Source organism: Mesocricetus auratus, unplaced genomic scaffold (assembly GCF_017639785.1).
Source record: "Mesocricetus auratus isolate SY011 unplaced genomic scaffold, BCM_Maur_2.0 Super-Scaffold_100024, whole genome shotgun sequence".
In the NCBI taxonomy this organism is placed as follows: domain Eukaryota; kingdom Metazoa; phylum Chordata; class Mammalia; order Rodentia; family Cricetidae; genus Mesocricetus; species Mesocricetus auratus.
Genome location: NW_024429205.1, coordinates 12,385,407 through 12,398,249, shown reverse-complemented (window position 1 = coordinate 12,398,249; position 12,843 = coordinate 12,385,407). Strand labels below are relative to the sequence as shown.

Genomic DNA, 12,843 nt, shown 5'->3' with positions numbered 1-12,843 from the left:
GTGGTAATCTACAGAAAATTTGTTTTTTTTTTTTTTTTTTTTTGGTTTTTCGAGACAGAGTTTCTCTGTAGCTTTGGAGGCTGTCCTGGAACTTGCTTTGTAGACCAGGCTGGCCTCGAACTCACAGAGATCCGCCTGCCTCTGCCTCTCCAGCTCTGGGATTAAAGGCATGTGCCACCACTGACCGGCCAAAAATTTGCATTTTTTTAAATAATGGTCATTAAAGTTGTTGTTCACAATATGGTGTGGTTATGAGCAGTGAGTACATTAGAGAGATTGATTTCTCCCCCAATCTCTTTGTTAACAGACTGCAGCAGAAGTTGGAATCATCGAGAGCATTCAGCTGAGAAACTTCATGTGCCATTCAATGCTTGGACCTTTTAAGTTTGGTTCTAATGTCAACTTCGTTGTTGGCAACAATGGAAGTAAGTGCCTTTACCCTCTTTATAATCTTTGTGATGACATTGCATGAACTTTGTGAACTAGGTAACTGATAATGCTGATAAATATTTGGATCTAAACTTTGTGGCTTCCCAGTATTTACTTGTTTACACTTCAAGAAAATACTGAATTAATATTAGATATGTTATTTAAGTGATAGGTATACACATTTCCTCCTTTTTCTGTTGTCTTTTAGATTTATTTATTTTTATGTATATGAATGTTTGCCTGAATGCATGTATGTGGACTATATGCATTCATTGCCCTCAGAGCTCAGAAGATGCCTTTGAATCCCCTGGAACTGAAGTTACAAATGGTTGTGAGCCAGGTGTTGGGAACTGAACCTGGGTCCTAACCAGGAGCAGCAATTGCTCTCTTAACCACTATGTTATATCTTTCTTCATTCCATATATTCATATGCCCTCCCTCCCTCCCTCCCTCCCTCCCTCCCTCCCTCCCTCCTTCCTTCCTTCCCTCCTTCTTCCGTCTCTCCCTACATCCCTCTTTTTTTCCTTTCCATTTTCTTAAGATAGATTCTCAGTTGTTTTGCTCAGGCTCACCTCAAACTACTGGGCCCAAGGAGCCTCCTGACTTCTTAGTAGAAAACACCACAGCATCCTGGTGTAAACATTAGATGAGACACAGATGAAGTGCCTTAGAAATCCAAAAAATGGAAGTGACAATCCATTGTCGTCATCAGTGGTTTTTATGAGGACATTGTGTTTTTGCTGGTACACAGATGAAACCTAAAGATTCCTTAAGACTCATTTGGCAAGAAGCTGAGATGTTCTAGGCACAGATGGCTCACTCTCTAATGTTCAGAGGATAGAAGGAGTATATGGAGAATGGGACTTAACTTTACGTGTATCAGATGGTATGTGTAGGAAAGGGCAGACTATGACAGAATTGTATATAGGATTGTTGAGGGTTTTAAAGGCTTGATAAAGATTTTAGAGTTTTATTCAGTGGACAGTGGGTAGTCAGTTAAAAACTTTTGAGTGATCTGACATGGGCAAGATTGTGACAAACTAGCTACGTTGTGGCAGGGGTAGGGGTGACTGAGATACTCTACCACCTAGTGACATTACTAGGCAAGGAAATTAGGTATGTGTAGCTCCATAGTCCCTTTCTTTATTATTGCTGCCTCTGTCATTCAGTGAAAAAGGAAGAGATTTTAGTAGGAGTGAATGGAGAAAAGGGTCATTATCACACTGAGGTTGCAAAGTAAAAGAAGTAAAGAAAGAATCACTGTTTCTCAAGTTGTGTCTTAAAAAATTTGAATGGTTTCTTTTATAAAACTTAATAAAGGATAATTAACTCAATCATTATACCTGGTAGTAGAGGAAAAAAAGAGTAAGAACTTGAAAGACATTCCAGGAACTAAGTTAAGATAATTATTATTTTCTGTTGGCTAATTTTGTGGTATGTTGTAGAAGATGACAAACTTGTTAATTGATTGGGTGGTAATGCCTTGTCTTCCCACCAGCCGCCTGGTCCCTGCCGAGCTGTCTGAGCCCCTAAATAACACATAGGACGCTATATTAATTATGAGCTGTTGGCTATTTGCTTGGTTTCTTATCAGCTAGCTCTGACTTGATTATTAACCCATAATTACTATATGTATTTTATAAGAACTTATCTTTTTGAGGATGCACTCCTGAGCACCCGTTGCTCCCAGGAGATCACATGGCGACAAGTCGCTCCACTACATTTCCCAGAATCCTCCTAGACGCCTAGTCCCACCTATCTTGCTTCCCTATTAGCCAACAGTGCTTTGTTGACATATACACAGAACTTTCCCCATCAATTGGTGGATGATGAAATTCAGAAAATGATTGCTGTATCTGTGAATTGTTAAGAAATTTTCAAAGTGGAGGTTTTGGTGTTTTATATCTTTTAGAATAAAAAGAATTAACACTTCAAAATTAAACATAATAGGGGTAGGAAATGAAATTAAAATTAAGGTTCAGTGTTTAAATTTAAAATATTAAATTAAAAATTGTCAAAATATTAGAAATTTGTGATTTTCTAGTTTTTTCTATTTAATATGTTCAATGAATACATGAGCTGATTCTAGGGTATATCATATATTGAAACAGCAACATGCCTTCCCATGTAGAATTTCTTACATTTGAGAGCTATTTTAAAGCTTCTGTGTCTCAAAATTTATGATGAAAGGAGTAGCCATAATTAAATTAGGATGTAATGGCAAATTTTGTATATTAATTACATATGTTAATGTATTTGGAAGTTTGATACACCAAGATGATAGACCGAGTTTTGGGTTGAAAGATAGTGACCATTTTTCTACTTCCTTATTGTGGATACAAATTTGGTAACTGAAGTGTACAAATTTTTCCTACTGGCAACAGTGAGGTAGTTAATTTTTTTTTTGGTTTTATGAGACAGGGTTTCTCTGTATTGTTTTGGAGGCTGTCAGTTCAGCCCAGCCTCGAACTTACAGCGACCCGCCTGCCTCTGCCTCCCGAGTGCTGGGATTAAAGGCGTGTGCCACCACCGCCCGGCGGTGAGGTAGTTCTTAATGTGGAATTTTCCTTAGTTTGCCACCTTAGCACTTAAAATTATAATTGAATTTGTAATAATTCACTTCAGATTGAGACAGATGCAGCTATCCTTTTGAATAAAGTTGTAAAGGCAGTGTTTTCTCTTTATGAATTTTTCAATGTGTTTCTTTAGGTGGAAAGAGTGCTGTACTCACCGCTCTCATAGTTGGCCTTGGTGGAAAAGCAGTTGCTACTAATAGAGGATCGTCTTTAAAAGGTTTTGTGAAAGCTGGACAGAAGTAAGTGTTCTCTGCTGGGCTTTTATTCTCTAAGAAGCATGCTGTAGAACCCTGGAGAGCAGGTGTCTCCAAGGAGAGCTTTCCTGTCTTAGTCCTTTGTCCTGCCTTTGTTGCCACTGTTGCCTTCTGCTTACTGTTATCACCTAGTCAGATAACCTGTATTACTTGGTACCATGCACTGCCCACTTGAACTTGTTATTTTTATGGAAGAAATGACAGTGGCAAATTTATGTATTTTTAAACGCATATCTATAAGTATTATATACTGTTGTGGTTTTTGGCCTAAACTTGGTATCAGCAATCATGCTAACATGATAGGGATGAGAGCAAAGTTAGGGGAGTGATGAGCCAACTTATTCTGTACAGATTTTCTTTCTTTAGCTTTCTCTGACTTCTAGAAAAGTATCCTATTATTCAGTGAATGTGAATTTAGGATCACAGTCATAAGTCTATTGATGAGCAGTCATAGTACTGCCTTACAATTTAACATTCATATTCCTTTCTTTCTGTTTACTTTTGAAACGGGATACCATGTAGCATACATAGGCTGTCCTTTAACTTGTTATATAGCAGAGGCTGGTCTTGAACTTCCTGTCCTTTTACCTCTTGCCTTCCCAGTGCTGGAATTGTAAGTGTATTTGGTTGTGTCTAGCTGCATTGATTTCAGATATTGCTTTCATATACTGTATCAGTTGTCTAATTTTATGTCATTGCTTTTCCTTCACTTAGACAAGGACTGTGCCACTGAGCAGCACCTCTGGTTCCTCTTTTTTTTTTTTTTTTTTTTTTTGGTTTTACGAGACAGGGTTTCTCTGTATTGTTTTGGAGGCTGTCGGTCCAGCCCGGCCTTGAACTCACAGACATCTGCCTGCCTCTGCCTCCTGAGTGCTGGGATTAAAGGCGTGCACCACCACCGCCCGGCTCCTCTTGTTTTTTTGACACTACCCAAGATACCAAGAAGCTAAGAGGGATCTTAGCTTCTCATAATAATGCCCAACTTTTGTTACATTCTCTTGCAGTTGTATACTTGTTATCTTTATCTAGTGGAAACTTCGATAATTGATACTAATACATGACAGAACATGACACAAATTTCTTTCTGTTTGGTGTTGTCTCCATTTTTCTCATTATTTTAATACTTAAAAGTAGATACAATAAAAATGAAGCAATACAATATAAATGAAGAATGCCAGTTTCTTACATATGTATTGCTGAGGAATTTAGGAGTCTTAACCTTAATCCAGGATTCTCAGTTGATACAAGAGAAGAAAAGACACACAGGAAGTCATTTCCATACTTGGCTTGGAAAAGAAGTGTGTGAAGACAATGTTCTAGTATAGTTTTTGTTTTTACATATCTTACTGAATTCTGTGCCAACAACTATTTCTTTTGGCCTTCTTTAAACACGTTGTCTTTAGGACAGCTTCAAGGCCAGACAGACCAGGCTACAAAGGGACAGGTGTATAAATTTCAGATGCAGACATAAAAGGTAGACCGAAATCCTCAGTGGAGCAGCTCAGTCTGCAGAAATAAGTCACTAAACAGCAAAGAATTTTGTGGATACTAAATGCTTCAGAGAGGTAGTGGCTGTTTTTGGCTGTAGCCATGGCTGACTGGAACTTGCTATGTAGACCAGGCAAGCCTGAAACTCTGAGATCAGGTGCTAGGATTAAGGATGTGTGCCAGCAGTTGTGGCTAGCAATGCAATTTTAGAGGCTTTTCTTTTAGCTCTCTTTAAGGAAAGGTTACTAAAACCACATTGTGGTCCATACCTGTAATGTTGGCATGGGGCAGACAGATTTGATGTTTGTTCTGTTTCCAAGTCAGCTTGGACTTCTAGGGATTCCAGACCAGCTAGGGCTGTGTAGTTAAGACTTTCACTAATAAACCTATATTTTCCCCCACTGTTGATTAGGCTAACCAAGCTATGTAACCCACATTAGGGAGTCTTAACTGAAGGGTAGTTTTATTTTCCTTATCTTGAATTTTAAGAGTCTGATTGTTCGATGCAGACTTAGTATATTTAGCCCAGTTTTTGGGGATGGAGACGCAGACTGACAGGTGGCTAAGTACAGCAAATGCTGATGTGTGTGTCTCCTGTCACATCTGTAGTGTACAGAGAAGTTCATCTTGAATATTTTTGATGTATTTCCTGTAAATGTTAAAGGGTAGTGTTTATTGGCAAATCCGTAAGAAGTTCGTCAAAGATTTCATTTAATTAAAATAGTTTTGTATGAGTAGGCATAGTATTTTGTCAGATCCTCCCATGAATCAGGAAATATCATCTCCTTTTATTCTCAGCTTTCTGTCTGACACAGCATCTTTAACATATGTGATAGACAATGACCCTTAGCTAATCTCTTGACATGTTAAGCAGATTGCTTAGGGGATTTGAAAATTGCTGTGATCTTACGTGTTGCACTGTGCTACCATGTAACTCAATTTAACCTCATTGTTTCAGCTCAGCAGACATCTCAATAACTTTAAGGAACAGAGGAGATGATGCCTTCAGGGCAAATGTGTATGGCGACTCTATAGTTGTGCAGCAACACATTAGTGTGGATGGAAGTCGATCTTACAAACTGAAAAGTGAAAAAGGTTTGTTTGTTTTCTTACGTCTTATGAAATATTAGTAAATAGCTAAAAGTTCTTATGATTGTCCCTGTCATATCTTCCTAGTAACCTGCTTGGTTGTGCAAGTAGACACACACACACACACACAGGTACATGTGTATATTACACTTAGTTGTTGCTATAAGAGATAAAGTCAACACAGTGTTTAACAAAAGTAGGCTGTGTCATTTTGTTTTCAATTATAGGTTTCCTTTCTTTCCTTTGATTTCTGTAGCTTAGAGCTAGCGGAAGGTGGAAAGGGTATGAAGTGGGAGGCAAGTATTCAGTTATTAAGAAGATACTGCTAGGACCTACAGGAAGACACATGCACTGTTACTGCATGTGTGCTTTTTCCCACTCTATTTGTATAATGACTTAATATGTCACCATGAAACTATGTGCATTTGCTGGTGTTTTTGTTGTTGTTTGTCTGACAAAATGTGCTCAATATTTGTATTTTTAGATAATTGTATATTTCTCCTCTATTTCACAAGGAGTCTGGTCTTTGTGTTTTTATAACCAGGCACCGTGGTTTCTACTAGGAAAGAAGAGCTGATTGCAATTCTTGATCATTTTAACATCCAGGTAATTGCTAAGTTTGTTTTTCAGATTAATTAATGAAGCTATCATTTTATTGGTGTGATTTTTGCCTGTGGCATGCGTATAAGTAAATAAGATGACTTCATGGTAAATTGATGAGAATACATGTGCTTGGCTTTGTTAACATAGTGAAGAATATCTTGTTAAAATTTATTTAATAATGGTATGAAATTTCTGTGCAGTACAGGGACTCACAGGTTCATTTCATGACTAGTGAATGGTGCTGCTGATCATGGGCTGGTGGCCAGGCGTTCTGCAATAGCACCAAGTTTTCTTTCCAAGAAGTTAGTAATTGAGGTCTCGGGAAGCATGGCGAAGCATCATGAAGGTTCTTGCTCCCTTCCTCCTTTTCTTCTTTCTTTTGAAATACGGACTCACTGTGTAGCTCTGGCTGGCCTGAAACTTGATATGTAGAACAGACTGTCTAATACCTTCCTGTCTGCCTTCCCCCCCAAAATGCTGGAGTTAAAGATGAGTACCACCACACTGAACAGCAAGCATTTTTTAATGCAGTAAAAAGCACCAGCATTTACTTAAAGGGGGCTGCTTACCTACCTACCTACCTACCTACCTACCTACCTACCTACCTACCTACCTACCTCTCTCTGTCTCTCTCTCTCTCTCTCTGTCTCTCTCTCTCTCTCTCTGTCTCTCTCTCTCTCTCTCTCTCTGTCTCTCTCTCTCTCTCTCTCTCTATATATATATGGGTTTTTCAAGACAGGGTTTCTCTGTGGCTTTGGAACTATCTCTTGTAGAACAGGCTGGTCTCGAACTCACAGAGATCTTCCTGCCTCCACTTCCCAAGTGATGGGATTAAAGATGTGTGTTACTGCCCGGCAGGGGATTGCTTTTAAAAACATTGTTTTACTTAAAAATTCAACAGTTGTCAGCTGGGTGTTGGTGGCGCATGCCTTTAATCCCAGCACTTGGGAGGCAGAGGCAGGTGAATCTCTGTGAGTTCAAGGCCAGCCTGGTTTACAGAGTGAGTTCCAGGACAGGGTTCAAAGCAATACAAAGAAACCATGTCTCGAAAAACCAAAAAGAAAAAGAAAAAAAAAATTCAACAGTTGTTATTTTTAATGTTAAAATGAAAAGTAGCATTTTTTCTTATACTAGTCCTGTATAATTAACCTGTGAGTATTATTTTTGGCATTATAAATTGCTTTTCTAATAGTCCATAGTTGTTATTATACAAGCTCCCTGAATCTTTCAAAGCAGAATATGTATTTAAAACCTTTTCACCTTACATATTCTGATAGCTAACTGTACTTTTATACTATGACTTATTTAAAATGATGTGTGCTCCTAATGTTAAATGAGATATTTTCCATTGGTTTTGTATTAACCTCACAAAGTTAGAAAGACATGAGAAATCTTAAGCACTGCTGTGGGAAAACAGTACTTGCTTGCTATCATGGTTCTGGTCACAGGTAACTGGGCTGAACTTTCTTTGTATGTTGAAAAAGTTAATTGACTGGCCAAAGGCTGCAGCAAATAGGGGTAAGGACAAAATTCAAATAAGAATGCAGAAAAGCTGACTTACATGCTACGTATCTACCTATATTCCCTTTGATGGTGGAGACATTAAGTGAGTGATAATCTATATAAAAGTGAAAAGCCTATTTTTTTCTTTGCATGCGTTGTTTGGGGTGTGTGAGTGTGTTTATGGTGTGCATGTACATATGTGTGGGAGTGCTTGTTTGTGTGGAGGATCAGAGTTGACATTGGGTATCCTCACTTTATTGAATCAGGGTCTCGTTGTACCTGGAGCTCACCAATTCCTGCTAGTCTGGCTAGCCAGCTCACCCTGAGAATCCTTTGTGTCTATCCCCTAAATGCTAGGCTTAAAACTGGCTACCATTCCTGACTGGGTTCTGGGGGTCTGAAATTTAGTTCTCATGAATGCATAGCAAGTGTTTTACCCACTAAGACATTTTACTAGTCCCTGAAAAACATCAGTAAAGATATGTAAGAGCCTTCTTGAGCTTGTATGTTCTGTAGTGGAATGCTGAATATGACCACAATATATTTTGGTATTGTTTATTTTGAAGTATTGTCTTGCATTAAAAATGTGTAGCATTGCTTTTTGTATTTTATTCCTAATGCTATAAACTTTGACTAAAGCTTAGCTTTCTTGATTCATCACTGGTCATTTATAATGTATAGTTTGGTTCAAAGTATTAAAATGAAATATTTCTTAATGCCCTTTTTAAAAATTTTGTTTCAGGTGGACAATCCAGTTTCTGTTTTAACACAAGAGATGAGTAAGCAGTTCTTACAGTCCAAAAATGAGGGAGACAAATACAAAGTAAGACAATAAACTAAATATAAACCTAAGGTCGTGGTTTTAAATACATAGAAACTTGCTTAGATAATGGATACTGAGATTTTTTTTTCCCTTCAGAATCACCCATGTAAAGTAATATTGTAAAATAGATTTAAACATGTCCAAGTAACATGCAAGTATAATTTTTTTGGTATATCTTCATTTTTTTTTAATTTGACTTTTCATTCTAAAAGAATAGCTTATTATTTTTTTCAAATAACCTTTAAGAAAATATAGTGGAACAAACAATTGGCCACATATAATTTAATAACTTGACAAACTTTAAACCATTTAAAAATTTAAAGCTAAAGAATTGATTACTATTAAAACAGTGTGTAGTCATCTGAATGAATTTTTTTTTTTCCGAGACAGGGTTTCTCTGTATTGTTTTGGAAACTGTCCTGGAACTCGCTGAATGAATTTTGATACTTTCTATTCTAGAAATTTTAGATGCATTATGATCAAAAATAAGAATGCAATGCCGTTTATGCTTTGAAAATAGAATTTGTGAAAATGCAGGAATTTACAATATTTCCAAGTTGTATTATTTTCATTCTTTAAGGTATTTCCTTCATGGGGTATTAGGAGTTATTGCAATTGACTTTGTAGATGTGGATATAGCAGGTTCAGTAATTTTAATGTGAAATAAGATTTGTTCTCTGTGTTTATGTATATATGCTTACATTTTTAATGCTTTCTATGTAATTGGTTTAAAAAGTTTGGGGGACCAAAATCCCCCCACCCCTTTTGCACAGAAAAGCCTACAAAATCCTGAGTGTGTTTCTTGTTGATGTAGTTCTTCATGAAAGCAACCCAGCTTGAACAGATGAAGGAAGATTATTCATATATTATGGAAACAAAAGAAAGAACAAAGGAACAGATAAATCAAGGAGAAGAGGTTTGTAAATACTATAAATCTTTTTGAGTTCAGCTCAGTTCCTAGGTTACTTAAGGTAAAAGTATCAAAATTATATTCCTGTGTATAAATCTATATCTTCTTGAAATGAATGGCATATTTTTAGCACACTAAATTATATGACATTTAATATTTATAACTAGGGCATTTAATAGCTTTAATTTTGTTTTGTGATAATGGATATGTATATGTCTTTTTTTCTTCTTTTTGACTAAACTAGAAGATAAAGCTGTGTTATATTTCATACCCCTGTTGTATAACAAATTGGTTGCACAAGGCATCCCTGATTCTCACTACAAGTAGTTTGGAAATGTGTAACATTTATTTTGTTGAGTACTAGGGGCAAGCTGATGTTAAACATAGTATGTGTTTATAGTGAATAACTCATCCCAAGATAGTGACATTCCTTAAGCAGCCAGTGAATATCAGCTGCTATCAAATCTTAACATTTTGGCAACTGGGCATATTGTTTGAAGCTTTGAATTTTTAAATAACTTCTACCAGTCATGCCCTGTTTCATTCTTTTACGAGACAAGGTTTCTCTGTATTGTTTTGGAGGCTGTTGGTCCAGCCTGGCCTCGAACTCACAGAGATCCGCCTGCCTCTGCCTCCCGAGTGCTGGGATTAAAGGCGTGCGCCACCACCGCCCGGCTCATTCTGTTTTAAACAAAATTTTGAGTGGCTTTTATGTTATCAGGATTACTAAGTAGGAAGTTGGTTATATGAATTAGAAACATAGGTGTAAAACATGATCTTGCTAACATTTTTTAGTCCAAATATATAATGTATTTTATTTAGATTACTAGGAGAGCGGGAAAGGCAGACCCACCCTCAACTATGAATGCCTTTTTTTCCCCCTGAGGCAGGGCTTCTCTGTGGCTTTGGAGGCTGTCCTGGAACTAACTTTTAGTCCAGGCTGATCTCAAACTCAACAGAGATTCTCCTGCCTCTGCCTCCCGAGTGCTGGGATTAAAGGTGTGTGCCACCACCGCCTGGCAAGCCTCAGCTATGAGGAGAGGCCACGGGAGCCATATAGAACAAGGGAAGAGAATTTGAGAAGGAAGTGGTAATGGCTGAGATGTAGAAATTGACAGAACTTGTCACTGTTAAGTTGCAGAGTCTTCACAGATGTCTATGGCAGGGCAGGGTTAGTAGGGAGAAAAACAGGAGCCAGGTCTATAGAGTTAGGAAATGGAGCAGATACAGATGGTTTTCATGAAACTGGGTGGAGAAGGAGAAAGGAGACTGTAGGGTCCAAGAAGACCAAGGCTGGAGACGACCTCTTACATAACATAACCAGGCCACCTCCTTTGTTTTGCAGCAGTCCGTGCAGATAGCTACTAGCTACTTTAGATTTGTAAGTAAGAATGTTGGAAATGTTGAGTGTCTCCATCTGCTGACTTGCATAGCCAGCCGCTGAAGCAAAGGCAGGGAACATCACTGAAGGAATGAGGAGGCAGAGAAAGTAAGCTTGGAAGGATTTGGTAATAGATTGAAATAATCTTAGCAAAGGGAAGGTAAATTGGATTAGATAGGGAATCAAAGTAAGATTACAGTATTGTGGCTTGGTTGAATATAGAAAATGTGAATGAAGGGGACCATCCACACAGGTGTGAAGAACATGAGGCCTGGGAGACACTTCATAACCTAGTCTAATGACATGATATTTTATATTTGTTTCATTTATTATTAAAAGAGAATTAGGACTTTTTTGATTGGGGGAATAAATTCCTTCTCTTTCTGGTGTCTTGAATAGTTTTTGGGTATTTGTTATGCTTTATTTGGAAGATTAGGCTCGTTTACAAGCCTTTAGAGGGGGAATTAAGAGATAGGCAATTAAGTAGTAAATGAAAAGAAAGCTTGAGGACTTGTGTGGTCTTGAACCTGTAATCCTTTGCTCATAATGTTTCATCACTTTTATAGTGCAGAGCTTAGCAGAATTATTGTACTTGGCCAAGTATACCAAAAGACTAAAGTACTTTTATTTTTACTTTAATGAAGTCATTTTCTAACAAGTTTTGTGTAGTTCCAGTTTACACCTTGTTTTAAATAACATGTTTACAATAGATTTCCTCCTGGTGTTTGTAAAAATATCTATTTTTATTTTCAGCGACTTACTGAACTAAAGCGCCAATGTTTGGAGAAAGAGGAACGTTTTCAAAATATTGCTGGCTTAAGTACAATGAAGACTAATTTAGAATATTTGAAACATGAAATGGCTTGGGCAGTGGTAATTTTCACTTTTGTTAATCTATATTCATTTGTAACTTTCACAGACTATATAACTATTCTTTGTAATAATTTTACATATGATTACATTTCAGGTCAATGAAATTGAAAAACAACTGAATGCTATTCGAGATAATATCAAAATTGGTGAAGAACGTGCTGCCAAACTTGACAGGAAAATGGAAGAACAGCAGGTACTTAGAGACTCTTAAAAGGATATAGTCAGTTAGGTCATGAGATTGCAGGTGCTGGTTTTGACCTATAAACCACCTGTGTATTATCTGTTTAAATCTGTTAAACTTGAGCTAGATCTATTCTTTTCCAAAGATTGTATAGCAGCTGCAACTGTTTTGAAACAGAACTGCATTTGTCTGTAATAATCCTATCTGAGGTTTGACTGCTGACTTCTCATGCATGTGGACAATAGAACTTTGTTAAGGAGTTGAAACAGAACACTTGAGAAATAGGGAGGTACCAAAATAACTGTGAGTAGATTCACATTAAAGTTAAATATTAGTAAACTGAAGAAATTAGAAGTAAAAACAGTGCCCAGAGAAACTTTAGGGTACTGTGATTTGTGATCCAGAATCTACATTTCCCATTGGTAGAGTTTGTAATAGATAACTTGTTAGGTTTGTTCCAGTGTATTTCCATGGACTTTGGTGTATTCACAGGCTGTGCAGCTGCTACACAGAGCTTCCTGCACTGTCATGCCCAAAGTGGAACTTGTAGCTCCTTGGTCTTTATAGGTAGAGCTTCTTAACTTTTACACTCCCAACCCTTTATCACCTGTATGTAGATACACAAAATATGTTTGTAAATCAAACATTCATTGATATTAAATCATAAAGAAATTTTCTTTTCTTTTCTTTTTTTTTTTTTTGAGACAGGGTTTCTCTTTGTAGCCCTGGCTAT

General features: G+C 37.2%; 1 protein-coding gene across 4 annotated transcripts in view; it reads left to right on the top strand.

Annotated features, from left to right (window-relative positions):
- The window catches only part of Smc6 (structural maintenance of chromosomes 6), a 54,525-nt gene that overhangs the window by 7,637 nt on the left and 34,045 nt on the right, over positions 1-12,843 (top strand). For all 4 annotated transcript variants that reach the window (XM_040730708.1, XM_005079056.4, XM_013119871.3 and 1 more), the window contains exons 3-10: positions 308-425; positions 3,139-3,244; positions 5,706-5,842; positions 6,381-6,442; positions 8,685-8,765; positions 9,580-9,681; positions 11,810-11,929; positions 12,024-12,122. In XM_040730708.1, the coding sequence (XP_040586642.1) occupies positions 308-425; positions 3,139-3,244; positions 5,706-5,842; positions 6,381-6,442; positions 8,685-8,765; positions 9,580-9,681; positions 11,810-11,929; positions 12,024-12,122 (825 nt within the window). The remainder of the gene's footprint in view (positions 1-307; positions 426-3,138; positions 3,245-5,705; positions 5,843-6,380; positions 6,443-8,684; positions 8,766-9,579; positions 9,682-11,809; positions 11,930-12,023; positions 12,123-12,843) is intronic.